We start from the raw sequence: 20,581 nt of genomic DNA, 5'->3' as shown, positions 1-20,581 counted from the left end.
CAAAAAAGGTATTGTTTACACCTGGAGATGTTCCAGTCTGGGTTTAAAACATACCACAGCACCAAATCTGCTCTTTTAAGACTTTTTAATGACATATTTTTAGCGATGGATTCTGGGAACAGTGTTTTTACCTGTGCTTTAAGATCTAACAGCTGCTTTTGACACAGTCTCATCTCCACACTGGAGCAGTGGGGGCAGCTGTCAAAAATTAAGCCGGTCCTGTTTAGATGCCACCGAGAGACTCCGATCCATGCATTTATCACGTCTCTCCTGGATTATTGTAATTCTCTTTAGACTGGAATTAGCCAGGCCTCCCTGTCACGTCTGCAGCGGGCACAAAACGCTGCTGCACGATTTTAAACTGGTACAAGCAAACGAGGTTTAGTGTCCCTTCATTGGCTTTCCATTCAGTTTTCAATTCCATTTTAAAATGGTTTCATTTGTTTTTAAGTCTTAATGGTCTTTCCCCTTCTTATTTGTCTGAGCTGCTTCACTCTTACATGCCGTCAGTGCTCTTCAGTTAACCAGGTGCTCTTCACTGTCACAAAGACATTTAATAAAACCAGAGGAGACGGAGCCTCTGCAGTTTTGTCTGCCACTGGAGGTCAGGCAGGCTCCATCTCTTGCTGTTTCTAAAACCCATTTAAAAACACACCTTTTCTCCTTGGCTTCTGTCTTAAACCTCTTACCCTGATTTATTCTTTTATTTTTGTTTTTGTGTACAACTGTTATATTGTTTTAAAGCGCTTCAGAAATAAAGTGAAATTGAAAAGGAATGAGAGTAGCAGGGAAGGGCTGGGACTAATCCCAGGTACCATGGAGCGAGAGGTGGTGACATCATATGTCACGAGGCTAACACAGAGAGACAGACAACCATTTACAGTCACATTCACAGCTAACCCCACTAACTGCATGTCTTTAGACTGTGAGGAAGCCACAGTATCCAGAGAGAACACACATGAACATTGGAGAACATCCACACAGAAATTAGACGGTGGAGCCCACCTCTTGCTGTGAGCCAGCAGTGCTGCCCACTAACTACACACAGTACACTGAAATCTAGAGTGTGCTTTATTCTTGTGTGCCACATCTATTTTGTTGGTGCTAAATAAAGTCCAGTGAAGCTGATAATTCATTTTCTTATCAACAGCAGCTGAAAAACATTTCCAGAAAAAGCTGCAGACTTGACTTGGTTTACCAGTGAGCAGCACTACACTGGTCACCCACCTCTGGTCTCCTCCACAGCCAGCTTGTCACAGATCTGTTTCTCGTAGTTGTTGAGGTGATCGAGGGCCTCCTTGTGCAGCCCGGCTTCCCTTAGGACCTGGTTCTGATACAGCAGCAGTTCACTGTACTCATAATCCACTTTGTCAGGCGACGTCTGAAAAACAACACACATAAAAATGAACAAAAAATTATTTAAGTTGTAAATTGCCACATGGACTTGAAATGCCCATAATAGGCTGGATGTTTCACTTTGAACTTCACGTATATTATTTTTATTATTAGTAGTAGTAATTTTCCTACCACTAGAAAGTTGGATTGGACTGGACACCCCAGAGTGCACAATAATGTATCAATCAGACCTTCTGCTGCTTCTAACTACAGACAGCTAAACAGACGACCCTACCTTCCTGGTCAGAAAAATGAAGCCCATGCAGATGTGCCTTAAACCTGCCACCAAGTGGCACCAAGTGTAGCTGCAGAAAGACGTGCAGACTTACAGAAGTCGATGAGAAAAAGGCTTTTTCTTCAACAGCTTGAATACTTTAAATAATCACTGTTTAATTAAAGTCATGAAGGCCTTCTTATCCAGAGCTACTCACCTGTTGTGTTTTGCGGAATTCCTCAACAATCTTCGCAGCCATCTCAAAGTCCTCTAACAGGTGATAAGCCACTGCATATCCGATCCAGGAAGCTCGTTGGGCTGGACGGAGCTGTAACAGCTGGTACCGAGTCTCCTGGAGAGAGAAAGAGGCATCATGCGCACGTAAGCAGCAACGTTATGTCCACAACTCTCCGTGTTCACAATCCGACTTTCCGTGCTTTGGCGCTAAAAAGGAAACTGACACACGAGATCAGTTTGCCCAGTCTCAGCCTTTTACGCCCATCTTTTGATTCAGACTGTCTCACTTGTCATTCCTCACCCTGTATCCTTCCAAGTCTCTCATCTGGATCTGCAACAAGGAGAGGTCTCGGAGAATCTGCAGATTGTCCTTATCCCACTTCAGAGCGTTACGGTAACACTTGATGGCCTCATCATACTTTTTATCTGAGCGCTGTAGCAGGCCATACACATGCCAGCCTGGTACGGTCAGAGAGTTAGAGAAAATCATGCATAAACACAATTATCCACACGTTACACGAGTTAATATGAGAACTCAAGCAGACATTTTTCACAGGTTTCTCAGAGTGGATTCAGCAGCTGCTGTTTAGCTGAACAAAGCCAGGAGCACTGAAAGGATACAGACATGGCTCTTGAGGTCGTTGCGCAGGCCTCGTCTCACCAGCTCATACGCCTCCTCCTTCTTGCCCAGACAGTTGAGAGTTAAACCCTTCATGGCCAGCGTCTCTGGAGCAGGAAGGAGAGACACATTCAGAGAAAGCTGACATGATGTGACGTATTTCACCACTCTTAAATGTTACTTTCTTCACAGAGATATGTGCAGAGAGTAATTTAGCGGCTTTTATGTTCAAAAACATTGCTCATTATATCTTTACTGAGTTTTGTCAAACTGTAAAACTTCAGCAGCTTAAAAAAAACATGCATTAAAAAGCCTCCACTCCTCTGGGCTCCAGCTTTCCAGATGATGCAGGAACCTCTGTGCTGTGATAATAACTGACAAACTTTGGCTCATAGTCTGAATTGCAGTTCATCATGGAGGTGTTAACAGTGACACACTACAAGAAACTTCCTTACTGCTTTGGACTATATTAAAGTCTGTCTGCTCCTGAAGCCAGAGCTGGGAATGATGTTAACCTAACTAACAGTAAGACAACATATTAGTGGTGGAGAGCGGTACTCGTCAGCCTCCTGGTAGGTACACCTATGGCATTAATCACCTTGTTCTCAAGTTATTGAGAGTTCTTCACAAGATTTTCAGACACCTTGACCTCTGACCTTGAGGTTGAGGTCACCAAGATTGAAACTCGTCCAGGATTATTAGTAAATACACCGATGGTATCAATTTGAAACTCGGTGAGGTGAAGTTTGCTTCATCGTAGGGATATCACCAGAACTGATACTTATGACACGCAAGCATCTTATTCCCAGTTTTTGCTCAGTTACCGGTTCTGTTGCTGTCGTCAGCAACATATAACTAATATTGAATTGAACAACTTTCAATATCAAGATTCTGAAAATGTGACTCCACTTGGGATTTTTCAAAGTACCACAGGCGGCAATTATTCCAAGCATGACATTCTTTTGGAAATGAAGACATTTACACAGAGTAGTGTGCAAAAGGTTTGAGCCACCACTAATTTCTTTATTCACAGATTCAACTATCAGGGGTTCAGCTATCAATTATTTTATTAAGCAAGTATTCCATCAATAATTCCATTAATTAATCGAGTAATCAGATAAAAAAAATAAAAAATTCTCTCTTATTAATGAGCAATAATAAATATTCAAAAGAGCAAAAAAAACGTAGGTCTTTCAGAATGATCTGGGTTCCATTTTCGAAACTGCATCCAGATGCAAACATCTGTCAAAAAAGACCTTTCCAAATGTATTTATGTGCATTTTAAAATTTTACATTTCGAAGAAATCATTTTCTTAATTGCAAAATTAAATACATTTTTAAAAGGTCAGAGAAAAAAATCTGAAGCAGAATCAAAGGTCAAAGGTAAAAATCTAAATGTAAGCATAAATAAACTGCCGTCTGTCTTTCTGACATCACAGGATCTGACAGCGTTGGATCTACTGGACAACCTGGATTTAGTGTGTGTCCATGTGTATGTGTTTTTGTGAATGTGTGTGTCTGCCTGTGTAAATGTGTGAGTTTGTAAGCCTTAGCGTGCATGGCAGCAGCAATAAAGAAAAGCAAGCGGTCTGAATTTTGGCCTGTGCTTTGACACAAAGTGTTTGTGCTGCTGAAAACGTTATGATGGTGCAGATATTAAGAATGAATTTTAATACTAATTCAGTGTCCAAGAGTCCGTGAGACTGACCAGGTCAGAGTTTTACTGGCAACATTTTTATTTTTTGATTTATTTTTAAACATTAGAATACTGAATGTAGGAGTTTAGAAATCAACCAGACAAAAGAAAATCCTGCATACAGCCAGGCCAAACCTACTTTTCCCACAATGTAAAGTACAACATCTATTACAGAGAGCGGCAGTTGTTTACAGCTGTTTAATACCAGTGTTTCAGCCTGGATGTATTCACACTGGGATTTTGGTGCTTATTCTACTGTACAGGAGGGCGACTGTGTTTCAAGTGCAACCACGGACAGAACAAATGTACACAATGATCACTGTGTCACATTGTGTTAATATCATTAAATATCACGTCACTCCTAAAACTGCTGGAGGCTGACAGTGAGCATGGTGCATCAGGTTCTTACCTCCATGCTCAGAAAACTTGGGGTTACTCAGGATCTGTTTGCAGAACTTCAGACCATTTCTGTACTGCTTGTGTTCATAACATCTCTGTGAAAAAGGACAAAGCACATTATATCAGGCGCCTGACACTGCAGTGAGTCATCTTAAAGTCCACGAAAAGTACATTGCTGTAGGTCTGCAAAATAAACACTGTTCCAATGACTCCTTCCTTCCTCCAGCCAGCAAGAAAAGCATCACATACTCCTAAACTCCATCAACAAGTTTGCGAGGATCCCCACGGGTCCACTGACGTAAATTTCATCATCGTACAGTTAGCGCAAGGGTCTGTTATTTGTGACCACGCAGACTTGCCTGCAGAAAGTTTACAGCAGTTTTTAAGACTTTATTGTGCTTTCTCCCATATATTTCAATTCAAACCCGTCATTAAAGCTTATTATTTATAATGCGTCTGATACAGTGTAAAGAACTGTCAAACGGCACACAGCAGAGGGCATCAACATGCATGTGTATTTTCGAGTCTCTTAACTATAACTGAAGAGGCTGACGTGTTTCGATGTGCCGGTTTTCACGTTGCTGTATTTAATAAACAGCTGAGCCTTACTATCTATGCAACACTGTAAATAATCAGTCGAGCAGTGAGAGTAAGCTCCTCGTTGTACCTCCATCTGGGCTGACCAGCTCCTGCAGCCACTGAACTTAACTAGTCCAACAAGGTGCAACTGTTTTGGAAACAGACCCCAGACAAACGCGCACCTAGATGCCGGAGCCGAATACGTTCCCAAACTTGCAAGGCCAGGCACCATAACTACAACACGTGACTGGTTTTGCGGTCTTCCAGCTACTGCTTAATAAAACTGCCGACTTAATTGCAGTGTGTCTGGCGTACTGAACACATCCCTAATTCACTGGCAAGTCTCTTCTAGATCTCGCAACTGAAGGCTACTTGGCAAACTATCATTAGCCAACAAGCTAACGTGATCTCGGGTATTTTAACCTACCAGAATTCTTTTGAAGAGCGCGTTCTCTTTCGGTGGCAGGGTGATTGTGGGCATTGTAGTGGCTTCTTATGTCTCTTTCGGTTTAAACATGAATAATAATGTCCTGGCTGAGGTAGAGATACCAGGCTGTTTCGATCTTTTCAGACACCTCTCTTTCTCACGTGTTGACGCCAAGGCCCCCTTCCGAGCAAAATGGCCGACGTGCTTCTCCTCCGGGTCAGCCTGTTCTGTGAGCCTGCTCACAGGTCGGAGGTGGTCGGCGAACACACGTTTGAGTGGCACCTCACCGTGCATCAGATAAGACCGCAATTAAACCACGTTATACACAGTGATATTTCTTTTATTGTAGTGGTAAAGAGTCATTTTTTTATATTTTAATATATTAACTGACAAATTCATTCGTTAATTTTATTGTATAACGTAAAATTGGATTATGTCTGTATAAATATGTCAGTTTAAATATAATCAAATGTTTGTTTCCAGTAAAGGGGCAGGATGCTCCGGAGTGGTCGTTTGATTTATCGGTGATCTTGGTATCAGGTCTGACAGGAAGTTTAATCAACCGCGGTGCGAACGTGCGAGTCGAGAGGAAGGTGCTATCTTTAGCGAAAATGACTTTCAACCGGTTGCTGTCCAGGGCTGTTTTCGTCAGCAGAGGTAAAATAACGAAAAGCTCTTAATTATCGTGGTTAAAAATTTTAAGGCTACGTGATTTGGCTCGTTATTTAAAACAGTGACTGTGTTTGTTTTGCAGGCTGACCTTAGCTTAGCTTAGCTTAGTTTAGCACTCTTTAGGCTTTATAGCTAAGGGGTCAAATAAAACCTCAAAACTAAAGACTGGAAAAGTATTAGCAATTGCTTTCAACCCAGATTTTCAGTGCATGTTTTGTTTTGTGTAAAGATTTAAAAAAATATAACAGGTCATCTACTAATCACAAGGTTGGTGGTTCGATCCTTGACTTGCCAAATGTCAAGATAATAAGCCCAAGTTGTTCTCCAATGTATCCGTTAGTGTGGATGTGTGTAAATGTTAGACAGAGAATAAAAAGTGCTTGTATGAACAGAAAAGGGAGTAGAAAGGAGCTATATAAGAACCATTCCATTTACCGTTATTGATACTTGGACTGTATGAGTACTGGCTGCCCATACAAAGACAGTGTTTTTTCATGTTGTTGTGGTTTCTCATTGTTTCAGCTGGCTGCAGGTCTGCTTTCACAAGCTCCAAGCCTGATATGACCAACCCCAACTGGTTCAGAGTGGGTCTTGCTTTTGGAACATCTGCTTTCCTATGGGGCTTGGTGAGTGCATCATTTCGTATGTACACCTAGGTGCTGTTTTAGAAGTAGCTCCACTGTGAGTTGATCCAAACTGAGGCTTTGGTTCTGAAAAGGCTGATCATGTAGTTCAATCAGGTCTGAGTGCATTCGCTCTGACTTGAGTTGTATTCAGAGTGCAGCATTTGTTTGCATAGGCTCTGCGGAGTTTAATGTTATGTGAATGCAACCTATCTATACCAATATCACGTAACTTAGTTTGTTGAAGAAAACGTGCTAGCCAGCAGATTGGTTTCAGAGTGTGTTACCTTAGCATTTGTTTCAGAGTTTAAGTTGGCTCACTTGATGAGAAAAAAAAAATTCAGAGTAGGGCAGGGCAATATGGACAAAAATATTTATCACGATATATAATTTGAAATTTGCAATAACCATATAACTGACGATATAATTGATGCGAGACAAAATACTTTAAAACTCCACAACTTTATTGATGCAAAAAAAAACCATCAATGTATTTTCACTAAAACAAGCAGCTGTTTTTTATGTGCATTAAAGCTATATAAAAATTTAACAGTGCAAATGCAAATTCCTTGCTGACAGTTTAACCAAAAAGGCATTTTCAGTGGAAATTGGCCGACATATCCTCAGCATAACCACGTATAATATCCACAAAACTTAAAAAGAGGTTATACACACACAATACGGTAATATTATGTTGAAGCACAGTACGTATCACTCCGTGAGACTCCTGCCTACGGTAGCCATAACGCTCCGACAATCCATCAAGCGGTGCGGGTTTGTAGCTTACCAAAGTCGTACTAAAACATTTTTTGACAGATTTTCGAGCGCCGTGTAGCACATAAAATCGGTTCAAGGTCAGTAAACACAACCAGAATTCATACATAAGGTACACTTTGATTTTTCAGAAAGTCAAAGGATTGATTTCAAGAGCGACTTATTTTCCAAAAAACATGGTAATAACGACGGCCCGCTAGCATGCTCTACCAAAAATTGTGCTTTGGTGTGTATCTGACAGACGAAAGCTAAACCAGTTCCACACCACTGAACCATTTTTACAAACCAATTCTGGTTCATCCGTTTCACTCAAGGATCCGCTTTCGCCCTTCTCATTCTCCGTCACCGCCATGCTTTTTCCACCATGTGCGTATGAAAACAAAGGCACTGCGCATGTGCGTTTTACCCATATTCTATCGCCATATTTCATTTTCTTATCGTTGCCCAACATTATACCGGTATTACCGTGAACGGTACGATATGGCCCAGCCCTAACTCAGAGTTTCCTTCATGTCAGGGTAAACCTGCATTCTAGACTGCCTCAGACTATATGTTGTCAGAGTGCAGAGTTTCCCTTTTATTTGTTTCTGGATTTAATTCTGTTTAATGCATCAAGCTGGAAGTTTACATTCTTGACTTGCCTTTAAATGCATGTATTCATGTCAGGCAGAATGATTACAGAGTGTTTTTTCTTGAGCCTGAATCCTGGCTGGGCTGTTACCTCACAGCATGAAGGTTCCCAGTTTGAACCATAGCTGGGACCCTCTGTGTCGACATATACTCTCTCTCTGGGCACTCCGGCTTCTTTTGACAATCAAAGTCATGCAAACTATTATATAAGCTATAGGGCTGTAAGCGTGACAAAGATAAAGTGCTTAGTGTTGTCTCTATGCTTGTCTTAATTTTACACAGTAGAGGGCAGCAATGAGCAGCAAGATTTTTTTTAATTTCTTTATTGTTTTTAATGTAACATATGTGTTTTGTTCTGAAGCTCGGTCCATCAGAGGATAGTGTGTCTGGTACCTGAATTTAAGTGGTTTTAAGGATTTTTAAAAAAATAGTTCCTTCAATTTTAGTCTTACAATCAGACATTTGACATCCATTTCTTGCAGATCTGCGGAGCAATACAGAAGTTAAGATTACGATGTGATGTATTTTAAATGGGGGAATAGACAAACATACATGTAAGTGACTTGTGGCTTCTCGGCCTTCCATTTGCAGCTCTTCAAACAGCACAGCACAGACACTCATGAGTACAAAGTGAGGAATGGCCTGGAATAACCTACAAAACTCACAGGTGAGTGTCTCTAAATACTGAAATTTAAGTGGACACTACAAGTATTAAAGCTAATTTACACAATGGTGCCCTTCACAAACAACTGATAGATTTAACCCTGCCTGTAAAGATGTATTTAAGAAGTAGGTTTCTAAAGTTTTTGGAACATATTTAGTGCCATCAGGTGCACCTGACTCAAACAAGCTCTCCTCCTCACTGTCCTCGTTCATAAAGTGCTCTATAAACCCTAGCCTAGCTAGCCAACAATGTAAACTCACTTACTGCTTAAGAGACAGAAGAGTGAAAGTGGACAGTATGGTAAACCCTTGTTGTTTTTTCTTTATTGCCTGGGGCAATTCAAAAGAACCTCTCTTAAACTGCTTTTAGTGTTTCGGTCTCCTTGCTTTCCACTGCATTGCTGGTTCTGTCTTACCAGCACTGGCACGAGATGGCTCTAAACATGTTCTTAAATCCAACTTCACAAACAGGGCTCCATGGTGTAAATTAGGCTTTATACATGTAATGTTTCCGTTTAAATATGAATCACTGATCAGTTACTATTATTACATGTTACTATTATTATTGGTGTTGTGTCGTCTAGTGTGATGATATATCTAATTGTCTCTCTTTTCCTGTCTAGGAGGTTGTTGGTGCACATTTGTCTGCTTCTTTCTGGTTTGTCTCTTCCCCGTTCCTCAACGTGGATTACGTGTAAATAAAAACATTTATCATGTGAACATACTTGACTCACAATCATTTTGTACATATTGAGTTTGTTTAGATACTACTACCAGTAGCACTCTTATACAGATTGAACCCCTGCCTGAGCTGCATTCTTTCTTAGAAAAACACTGAACACAGTGAAGTTTAGAAAGTAAAAGTTTTAAAGTTTGAAGGATTTTAGCCAACATAACGGTGATAAGACTACATTTTATTCACTTCTTGAATTCAAACCTAAAAACAAACATGGGATTGTTTCAGTCTAAAGTTTGAAGGGAAACAAAAATGTCCCTGCAGCAGTTTTAGTAGTTTAGTTGTCTGAGCTTATGACCTAAAGCAGGGGTATCCAACTCCAGCTCTCGAGAGCTACTGTCCCCCAGCTTTTAGATGCATCCCTACTCCAACACAGCTGAATCAAATGGATGGATTACCTCTTCAGCATGCCGTCAAGTTTGGCAAAGCCCTGGTAACAAGCCATTCATGTGATTCAGGTGTGTCGGAACAAGGACGCATCTAAAAGCTGCAGGACGTTGGCTCTCGACGGCTGGAGTTGGACACCTCTCACCTAAAGTTAGAGTACAATAGTTTAAACTGATCTCTGATTTATTTTATTTTTTTCAACTAGTGAAAGTAGTTCCATTGTGTAAAATAACATACTTCACTAGTTGGAATCAATCTGTACTAAGCCATGCTAGCAACCATGGTTCTTTTTTTTCTTTTTTTTTGTCCATAGTTATATTGTTACGGATTTGTTTTTTCATTACCATGTGGTGGGGCGTGGTCTGCAGTGCCGCTGCAGGGGAGCTGAGCTTCCTCCCCATGCACCACCAGCTCACCCACCTCAGCCTGGGCCGGAGGTCAGCGAGTGTGAGGAACCTGCCACGCCGTCACTGGAGGTCGGGTCCTGCCAAGCCTGAGGAGAACTGATGGATCGATAGGCAGTGATGTCATACCTGTTGATGGTGATATTGCTGCAAAGGTGGCCCAACCAGTTATTAGGTTTAGGGGACAATCACTTTTTCACACGGGGCCATGTCAGTTTACATCTTTTTTTTCCCCCTTAATAATAAATACCGTCATTTAGAAACTGCATTTTGTGCTTACTCGTGTCATCTTTGTCTAATATTTAAATTTGTTTGGTCTGAATACCCTTATGACGACCTGGGGCAGAAAGACACTGAAGTCTAATCCAACACAAATGTGTACCAGTTACCATGACTTATATGTTGTTTTACTAACACAATTATGCTCAATACTGGCATGTTGAATCTAAATAACGAATAAACATGTTTAAGTTAACCAGTATAATGAATCAGAAAATAGAATAATAGTGATTCTAATAACATATTGAGGCTGTAGAAAGACAGAGAGAGGAGGTGTGGGTGGACAGCAGACAGCAACTTGACTGAATGACCAAAGTGTGAAGATGTGACTTCCAGTGAAAGAAGGGATTCTGGGTTCTTCCCCACTTGTATAGATAACTATTGTTCAGTTGACTGAATTTGTTTTTTAGTTTGAGTATTACTATTTGGTTTGATTTTGCTTTGCAGTGCTCCTGCTAAATTGCTTTAAAAACATTTCTTGCAATTAAAGTCTAAATTGTGGACACTGACTTTTTACCCTTTTGTGAAACAGTAAAGGTAAAAGTCTGAGTATTATTCTTTATTAGTGCAAAGAGCTCTTACAGGCTACGCTGGCCATTATACATTAATCTTTCCTGTGAGCCTGCTGTCCAGGCGACTAAAGCCATCCCAGAAATTACAAGTGCCATGATCAACAGGGAGCTACCATTAACAGGTGGGACTGATAAGATTTGACCTACAAGGCTACTCAGGTTTCTCCTTATCCATATGCGCAGGAAAGACACCTGGACAGTTTCAAGGTAGTTGGGACTGGGCGAGTCCCCTCATCCACATCGACTCCAGCTGAACTCTGCATGGGTAAGAGCCAAAACAGATTTCTTGTATTGGAGTTGTGGGCCCTGCAAATCGACATCCAAGGTGTTACTTCCACTACAGACACCTCAGAAAGAAAAATGCATTTTTTTCTACTGTGTTTGCAAAGAGGTTTCATTATACTGAGCAAACAGCTGCTCAGCGGTAGAAGAAAACAAATGTCACCTTGTGACTTAGTTCAAAGAACACACGTTGAAGTCCAGCCTGAGGGCTGCTATTTATTTTAACTTTATTAAAAATATTTTAATCAGCATCATTTTCATGGTTACCTGAAGATAACATGAACATCTACGCCCATCTGCATGAACTGAAGATAGCAACCTTTACCGCGAGATCTTTAATCTGGTCAAAACACAACATACTCAAACTGATAAATCTGCATATGCAACATCTGGAAAGCAGAGAGTAAAATATTTAAGCAAATCTAACCAGTTGACATAAAAATTAAAAAAAAAAAAAAAACAGTTAACCTGGAACACTTTTCCAGAGTCACTTTGATGAACTGGGGCCAGAGTTTTTCTGGTGATTTGTGAAATATATGTGTCAATTAAATATTACAGTGATATTAAAATGTGGTCTGTAAATGTTTTGTTTGTGATCTCTTCCTGTTAAAAGGGAGTTTTTCCTTCTCACTGTCGCCAAAGTGCTTCCTCATAGGGGGTCATTTGATTGTTGAGTTTTTCTCTGTTTGTATTATTCTCTGTACTGTATGTATTATTGTAGGGTCTACCTTACAATATAAAGCGCCTTGAAGCGACTGATGTTGTGATTTGGCGCTTTATAAATACAATTTAATTGAAAAACTGAATTTTGGCTGACCACAAATATTTGTCTTACATTATACCAGATGACGATACAATTATTCACTTGAATTGGGAGAGGCAAGTAAGTTTTACTTCACTACATGCACTCTATGCAATGCTAGTTTTAATTTTATAGTAAATAACCCCAAAAATGTAACTGTGTTTCCTTAAAAAGGTTTATATGCTGACTAATCTTCTGACTGTTCTTGGCCACAAAACACTTGAAACCATCAATAACTATCACAACATGAATAAATGTAGGGTTCGAACAGAAACAATTATTTCAGTTTCCCACAGCAGAAGTTTTCTGCATAAATCAAGGACAATTTATTAACTGAGAAAAGTATACACAAATGTACTGCTAATTATGTGGGCAAAATATACATGTGCATATGCATAAGTCAATATTTAAAAAAACAAAGTGAAAGATTATTTGCAGCCTTTTACAAAGACGATCTTTTTCAAAGTATCATTCAAGACTGGATCATATTTGATAGCTGTTGACACAAAGGATCTGTTGTTTACCTTGAAACAAAGACAAATATTTCTCCTCTAAATTCCTAAATTATTAGTAGAGCTTATTGCTCATTGAAGAGACGCAGATCAACCTTTTGCCACGGGACTAACATTCTTACAAAAATATGTCTGACAACTGGCATTTCTTCACAACAAAACAGGAAAGAAAAGACTGAACATGAAACTCTTATATCTCACTTTTAATGTAGAGGTGATTCTCCAGCAGGCGCTGGAAGACTTGACGAGGTGATTCTAACGTTCTGACATGGAAAAAATGAAAGTCATTGAGATAAACAAAAACAAAGTGGTTAATGAAATCTCTCAGGACGTTACACACTATGGCTTCAAACACAGCAGGGGCATTAGTGAGTCCAACGGCATGACCAAGTATTCAAAATGGCTGAGACAGATGTTGAAGACAGTTTTCCACTCATCTCATTCCCCGACTGCACGCAGATGCAGGACTTAAAAGAGTTTTAAGTATAACGTTCACCATGGTGTCATTTTCCCTCCATTTTCGTCCTCTTTGTTTGCAAAGAGGCAAAGGCTCACAATGACCCAGGTTTCAGGCTCTTAGCATCTCCAACAGATCACTTTAGACCAGATATTACAGCAAGAAAGCCCCATAAGGGTTTAGTCTCTGCTCACAAGACGGAAATATCACAGGAAAAAACTGTCCAGGACAGTTTGGGCAAGAAAACCTGTGATATGGAAAGGCAGTGTCCTATTCATAAAAAGCCACATCCCCTTAACCACTGCGGGGCGTCACAATAAATCTATTAAGGAGTGTTCCTTAAGCACAATACTATTTGTTTTTAAGTTCTGTGTGAGCAGCCATTGTAGGTTTCCATCTCCTCCTGTGTTTTCCCAGTTCCACCCCTGGGCAGGACCTTGGACACTCTTACTTACCTATTTCTCATTAAGTGACAATCAGCATGGCTGCATTTAAGACCGGCGCGGTCATCTCTTCTTCACTGGTCCGACAGCTATCCACGGTGACAATACGGCTCCAATTCCTTGTGATTCTGCTTTTGATCATTGCATACTTACCTCATCTCCTGTCCACAGTTTTCTTTGCATCCACTCTCAACCTGCCTCAGTGTGCAGCCTCATGCTGGCCTCTCATCAAACCTCTCAATCAGGAATCGACTAATCATCATCTACCTCTCCTCCTGTCTGCCCTGAAAAACATTCTCATCTCAGGTTGGAAAAAACTCTGAACCCATCCACAGCGCCACCATCTTCACAAAACTGGACCTGCCATTCCGCATCAGAGGGGGACGGTGAATGGAAAACAGCCTTTAATATACCATTGGGTCACCTTGAATACCTAGTCATGCCATTCATAAATGCACCAGCAGTTCTTCAGGCACTAGTGAATGACATTCTCAGAGAATTCCTAAACCTTTTCGTGTTTGTCCAAGGATCTCCAAGAGCCTCAAATCCATGTTCGCACTGTGCTTGAGTGGCTACTGGAAAATCATCTGCATGTAAAAACAGAGAAGTGCGGGTTCCATTCACCATCCGTCACTTTTCTGGGCTATATTCTGGCAGGGGGACAGGTGAAGACAGACCCTGCCAAAATCCGAGCAGTCGCTGAATGTCCCACTCCTTTCACGCGCAGCCACCTTCAACAGTTCCTCGGGTTCGTGAACCTCTACCAGCATTTCATCCGCAACTACAGACAGGTAGCACCACCTCCAACTCACCTCACATCCACTTAGATTCTGTTCACATGGTCACCTAAAGCTGAATCAGCCTTCTCAAAGTTAAAACACTTATTCACTCCTGCTCCCATACTCATCCACCCCGACTATCCTAAACCATTTATCATAGAAGTTGCATCAGACACTGGTGTTGGGCAGTACTCTTACAGCGCTCCGGTCCCCAGGGCAAACTCCAGCTCTGCACATTTTCCTCTCGCAGGCTCTCCCCCCTGCTGAGAGAAATTATGATGTGGGTGTTGTTGGCTGTAAAAATAGCCCAAGAAGAATGGAGACACCTACTGGAGGGGGCAGAGCATCCTTTTGCGATATGGTCACTATTTTTGCACGATTTAACTTTTAGATCCTATCGTCCAAGGTCCAGAAATGTCAGACCTGATGCTCTCTCCAGCCAGTTCGTCAAAGACAGCAATACCTCCCTGTCCTTAGAAAAGGACATGAAAGAGTACATAGCAGCTTGCTCCACCACAGCCAGTGCCCTTTTGGGTTGCTCTAACCACACAGACCCTGGTCCCATATAGCCCAGGATTTTGTTACGGGTCTTCCTGCTTCCATCCATCCATCCATCTTCTTCCACTTATCCAGGCCTGGGTCACTGGGGCAACAGCCCAAGCAGAAAAGCCCATAACTCCCTGACCCCGGGCCACGTCCTCCAGCTTGTCCTGGGGAACACCAGGGCCACGTCCTCCAGCTTGTCCCAGGGAACATCAAGGCGTGTAATGGGTCTGCCCCGGGGCCCCCTCACAGTGGGAGATGCCCAGAACACTTCACCCAGGAGGCGCCCAGGAAACATCCTCATGAGATGCCTGAACCACCTCAGCTGGCTCCTTTCGATGTGTGCTCCTCCACGTGGCAAAGGATCTGCATCTGCATTGACTGCAAGTGTTTCAGTGGTAGGGAAGGCTTTATGCTCAGCCTTGGACCCATAATTCTCTTTAATATGAATCATATTTGGACATGGCCTGAAATAGGATGGGCAGTTGTTTTCAAGGTGATGCAGAAGGTTTGGGAGCATTTGAAATAATTTTACATAACACCTTCCAATAAGAACATAAGAACATACATCTTCTCAGATCAAAAATAAATAAATAAAAAATTATAGATATATATATCTCTATATATATAGATATATAGATATATAAAGCTCAGAGACTTAGTAGGTGTTAACCATAGGGTGCTTAGTTTATGTGTAGATGTGTATATAGTTAAGCATGTATGGACTATATAATGTTGAATTCTGACTTGTAATGGAATTTGAAATAAGGAGGTAGGAACACAACAAGTGTAAACTTCATCCTACTCAGAATCAGAATTGAATCAGTTGTAAAAATCAGTGACGATATCCATCCCTAGTTTACAGACCCACTGGTACGTATCCATATATAATAAAACAGCAGGGCTGCTGAACATCAAATGACCAGCAGGTGTCAGCACTTGAGCTGTTAAATGGCGCTTCGTGTGCTCTGCCTTTTGGTGAAGCAATTGGCCGGAAAGATTCGACAAGTTCCCGGGGCCTTATCACACCATCACTACCTGGTTGTATACTCATTCTACTCTCTTCTCTCATTCTTCTTTTGCCCACCACTTAATTTTAAATACGGCTGCACTGACAAACTACTGTATAAGACACTCTTAAAAACAAATTGTTATTGTTGTACAAATCATCACAAATTATCCACAAATGACATAGAGCAAGATCAGGAAGTACAAGTAAATATTTCCCTCCATACCCCAAACATGAACTATGAAAAATGTCTGAATATAATAACCCTTTCTGTTGACTTTCAAGTGTCTTTTATTTATGTAAAACGGAAATCGACCAAAAGAGCTTTAAAGACAGACACATTTACGTTCCAGAGTCCAAAAAACTCGGTTTTGGTGTGTTTTATTGTGTTGACTAATTATTTTGGTAAGTAATAAACACATTTATTTAGTTGGTATTAAAATATATTCAGAATTTGCTAATTAATGCTTTTTTTTAAAAAAAAATCTTAAATTATGACACACTGCTCTCCCCTGTATAAGCTCCCTTTATAAGTTTAAGGTATTGGCAATACTGGTTCTCCATCACGATTTAAAAAAAAAAAAATCTCACACACTGCTTTTTAATGTTTTTTGTTTGTTTGCGTTTTTTTTCCAAGGAAGAACGTCGTCTTGACGTCACGGCGTACCGTGCCCTGACCTGGCTCGGTTGTGGCGAAGAGGCGGCGCGCCGGAAAGCTACAGGATAGCACGAAGGAAACAGTAAGCGCAACACAACTTTGGGGTTTGTGTTCAAGAAAAACATTTATAGGCGTCTGCGAAGCGATTTCCGAGTAACGAAGACCCGGTGCAAACATCTTTTTACGCAAGCGAAGTAAGCGTTTTGGCCTTGGTTAACTTAGCAAACATTGGGCCCAGCTAGCGCTAGCCGTGGAACTGACTTTTCATCAGCAAAAGCAAAACAAGGTAAGGAGAGAAAACTCGAGGCATTAACATGTCAACAGATTCTGCTACCGACCAATGCACACTGCACATGTCGTATTTGTTTTAGAATTTACCTGGCGCGGGTTTAAAATGTATAATAAAAACGGTGTTCACGTTGGCTAGCTATCTGCTAAATGGACTGGTTCTTACATAGCGCTAACTGCACAACAACTCCCCTTAATGCTAGCTTCTGCTAAGCAGTCGTGATAACGCAATAAGAAAGCGTTTTACACATAAATAATGCCGCGTGGACAAAGTTACGAGCAACATTAAGTAAGATGGATGAGTCTTAATTGAAAACAGCAGAAGCATTAGCTAACAGGTTAGCTGTGGAGTTTGAAGCTTTAAGACTCGGTGACAAATAGCGGCGCCAACCTGCTCAGGAAGTAAACATCAGCCTGCGTGCTGTGAACGGTCATTGTCTGATCTCCTCACACCAGCCGGTCGTATCAGACCTGCCGGACACAGCTACTACTCTGGACTGCTACTGTTTTGAAGTGCTCATATTGGAAGTTAGCCCACAGCACCGACTCCTTTATCCTGTCCTCGGAGCGGTGTGTGTTCAGGATCTTGGCTGTGTAAACAGTGCACAGGCAGAAAAAAACCTCCAAATGTCAGAAGTTGCATTTAAAAGTAAAATAAAGTTGAAACTCAAACTTCTGCTAAACATTTAAGCTTATCATACAAACTCTGAGCAACTTAAAGGTTTTGACTTTATAGAGCTGTAGTGCTCAGGCTAAGGTAGGTTGCTACTGTCTGCTACTCATAACCATAAACATTACTAATTTATCAGTTTGAATGGTAAATAAATATCAGGCAGATGAATCCCTCCAAAATTAATAAGTCAGTTATAAGCTGTATAATTCAAGCACGGTCTGAGACTAAGTTAACAGCTCATCTGCATATTTTATTACTTCTTACTTCTGGAGCCTTACCGCAGATTTCTCGCTGTGTAAAACAAACAGCGGTGGCTGGAACAGCTACAAAGTTCGCTTTTCTTTTCTTCATGTCGGAGTTTGTTGATCAGAAGCTTTGATGAAGGTCTCCCGCTCGCTTTTCCCAGTAAAAGTTTTAATGGTGATCACAGGAACAGCGCTGCTGTTTTCTGTCACTCTACCTGAGCTCAGCGCTTCGGTAACGGCTCCGCCTCTTTGCCCTCCGCGGTGTGTAAACAGACTCCACGTTAAACTATGCCAGCGTCATCATCACTGCTGCTGTTCTGTTATCAGTGTTTCTGTTGTTAAACGTTTTTATTCACACACTGCTCATAAATGCATTTGTATTGCAGGTCCGTTTTTAGTCGCAGATGTGGGTGAAACGCTCGCGTTCATGTTGACATTGAAGCGCTACAGAGCTGTGCCTTAAACGAAGCAAAGAATTTGTCCAGAAATAATTTTTATAATCGAATAATCCCAGATGCTCGGAATTGTTGCAGCCACTAAAATTCAGTTTAATGAAAGTGCATTTCATCCTTTATAACCACAACATTAACTCTGTTAAAAGGAGAGCTGTGGCCAGTGTGGGCTTCATATGATCCCAACCCTGTACAGATGCAAACACTAAGGATGGGGGTAAAACATCAGTACAGTATCTTATCGTGATATCTTGTATGGTGATATTGTATTGACACCAAATATGATATATTATTAAGTGAACTCTGGGAATACTCTGAACAAGAGGGCTCATCTCATCTGCTAGGAGGCAACCTTTTTTTAAACAGTCACAGTTTGACTTGGACTGACTGCAGTCACTCAGAGAGATTGTTGAAAGCTTGCAAATAACGTCTGTGTGAGTTATAAATACAGACAGATTGCCAACATGTTGTCATCAGTCTCAATGAGTCTTTAATAATAAGGACAAGTCGTGGGGACACGGCTCATCTGGCTGCCAGCTGTTAGTATTCTGGTTATAGTCCTATAAAACAAGAAGGTTGCCAACAACACATGTAATAGTTACATGTGAGTTTCTGTGTATGTGGGCAGCAACCCATGATTTTCACTGATTGCCCCCTGTTATTGCTGTACTACCAGGAAAAGATTGTGTGTAATGGCCAAACTAAAATCATATAATTGCAGAAGAACTCCATCCTTTATGGCAGGTTTCAGTGACAGTGGTCATTATGCTTAACAATGTCATTTTGCAGCAAAAAACAAATAGCCTTATCTTATTCAGTAAAATAGATATTGATAAAGTTTAACTTTGCATTTCAAAAAGTTGATAAGTCGCAATATGTTATTGCAATGTTACAAAATAAAAAAAAATCTCAATTGTATCATGAAGTATTGCAATAATTTGTTATCGTTGGCTGTCTGGTGTTTCCTGCCTCTAGCAAACACACTCTACTCTTCAAAAATCAACATATAACAATAGTACACATGGCTTTTTCCACTGTGTTATGTTGGTGTATCCTTTCTCAGTCTTTGTAAATGGATTGGTTCTTATATGGTGATTTTCTAAGGAACCAAAATATGTTTTTGTTTTTTGCAGGAATGAGTGATGACCTCTGTGGTGGTGTCAGATGGTGGTGGGAACATAGTGGAGTATGTGACTGTGGTGGAGGACCCCCAGCAGGTAAATGCTTGTATCAACATTGTGGCCATATTTGTTATTTTTGAATGTGTGTTTTATAATGTAATTATGTTTGTGTTTGACCTCCACACTCTGCTGACAGTCGACGAGTTAGAGCACTCTGATTTGATGCAGTAGGAGGGTTCAGGCCATTATCTCCTTTCTTATGGGCTTTAGTCAGTGTGTGTTGGCCGGCAAATTCAAAGTATGAAGTTGGCCTCTACAACTGCATTTCGGCTTACCTCAGGCGATTTTTGGTCCTCCTGTGTCAGATGGCTCAGATGGGGTACCAAGCTATCAGAACAGCCAACTTTGCTCCAGCGCTGTACATCCTTCTGGCCAGATGATCTAGTTGGCTGCTGGCTTGGCTTTGCATTGCGATTCTGTTTGCTGTACCTCTGAATTCCTTATTTAGTTTTTTCTTTGTGGATTAATTCGGAAAACCCAAAGTGGAGTATTTTACATTCAATTAACTAAACTAGGATGGACAGAGGATTACCAAAACAGAGTGACTGAACTGAGTTAACTGGAATGGGACTGAGCTAGCTAACTTTTGTTTCTATTTGGGGTTGTTAATATGTTGTTTCCCTTATGAACCGGTTTTTGTTTTTCTATTCCATGGTCTGTTAGAAAAACTCAGATCATGTGACTCAGTAACACATGACACCTTTTTCGTTTCATGCATAATTTGTTTGAGCTTAGTGATTAACTTGATTTCTAGAAATAGCTCAAACCACTACAACAGTGCAGTGAATTCAGCACTGTGATCTGCAAGTAAAATAGAATCTCAGCTGTGTTTGAGCGTCTTCAATTTAACTAATAACTACACATTTCCAAAATTACACCACTTAACAGCATGGTTGGTAATGCTAACAGCCAAGTAGCATAACATTGTGTTAACAGCTGGGAGGGAACTAT

General features: G+C 40.9%; 3 protein-coding genes across 6 annotated transcripts in view; 2 read left to right on the top strand and 1 right to left on the bottom strand.

Annotated features, from left to right (window-relative positions):
- LOC134645273 (N-alpha-acetyltransferase 15, NatA auxiliary subunit-like) overlaps positions 1-5,750 on the bottom strand; it is a 30,076-nt gene extending 24,326 nt beyond the window's left edge. The window contains exons 1-6 of the mRNA XM_063498654.1: positions 5,567-5,750; positions 4,571-4,655; positions 2,468-2,572; positions 2,148-2,305; positions 1,827-1,961; positions 1,228-1,381 (exon numbers count right to left, since the gene is read on the bottom strand). Coding sequence (XP_063354724.1) covers positions 1,228-1,381; positions 1,827-1,961; positions 2,148-2,305; positions 2,468-2,572; positions 4,571-4,655; positions 5,567-5,620 — 691 coding nt within the window. The 5' untranslated portion in view covers positions 5,621-5,750. The remainder of the gene's footprint in view (positions 1-1,227; positions 1,382-1,826; positions 1,962-2,147; positions 2,306-2,467; positions 2,573-4,570; positions 4,656-5,566) is intronic.
- Positions 5,751-5,806: 56 nt separating this feature from the next.
- On the top strand, positions 5,807-10,735 carry ndufc1 (NADH:ubiquinone oxidoreductase subunit C1). 2 transcript variants are annotated; one of them, XM_063498711.1, is made up of 6 exons: positions 5,807-5,917; positions 6,050-6,223; positions 6,761-6,864; positions 8,857-8,932; positions 9,552-9,622; positions 10,365-10,735. In XM_063498711.1, the coding sequence occupies exons 2-4, from the start codon at positions 6,178-6,180 to the stop codon at positions 8,914-8,916; spliced, it is 210 nt and encodes a 69-aa protein (XP_063354781.1). In that variant the 5' UTR covers positions 5,807-5,917; positions 6,050-6,177; the 3' UTR covers positions 8,917-8,932; positions 9,552-9,622; positions 10,365-10,735. The 2 variants fall into 2 exon arrangements, with proteins under 2 accessions (XP_063354781.1, XP_063354772.1); XM_063498702.1 differs by having other exon boundaries at positions 10,420-10,733.
- A 6,047-nt stretch (positions 10,736-16,782) lies between these two features.
- The window catches only part of LOC134645254 (ETS-related transcription factor Elf-2-like), a 20,926-nt gene continuing 17,127 nt past the window's right edge, over positions 16,783-20,581 (top strand). For 2 of the 3 annotated variants that reach the window (XM_063498650.1, XM_063498634.1), the window contains exons 1-2: positions 16,807-17,077; positions 19,583-19,666. In XM_063498650.1, the coding sequence (XP_063354720.1) occupies positions 19,592-19,666 (75 nt within the window). In that variant the 5' untranslated portion in view covers positions 16,807-17,077; positions 19,583-19,591. Of the gene's footprint in view, positions 17,078-19,582; positions 19,667-20,581 lie in introns of all 3 variants that reach the window. The other variant, XM_063498640.1, reaches the window with a different exon arrangement.

This window comes from Pelmatolapia mariae, linkage group LG2 (genome assembly GCF_036321145.2).
Source record: "Pelmatolapia mariae isolate MD_Pm_ZW linkage group LG2, Pm_UMD_F_2, whole genome shotgun sequence".
Taxonomy (NCBI): Eukaryota; Metazoa; Chordata; class Actinopteri; order Cichliformes; family Cichlidae; genus Pelmatolapia; species Pelmatolapia mariae.
This window is presented reverse-complemented; position numbering and strand designations above follow the sequence as displayed.

What these genes read in the sequence shown, in the direction of transcription:
- ndufc1 (XM_063498711.1), top strand. Translation starts at nt 6,178, where the DNA reads ATGACTTTCAACCGGTTGCTGTCCAGGGCTGTTTTCGTCAGCAGAG. An exon ending in GGCTGTTTTCGTCAGCAGAG is followed by an intron (nt 6,224 to 6,760) that starts GTAAAATAACGA and finishes TCATTGTTTCAG; the next exon opens with CTGGCTGCAGGTCTGCTTTC. An exon ending in CTGCTTTCCTATGGGGCTTG is followed by an intron (nt 6,865 to 8,856) that starts GTGAGTGCATCA and finishes TTCCATTTGCAG; the next exon opens with CTCTTCAAACAGCACAGCAC.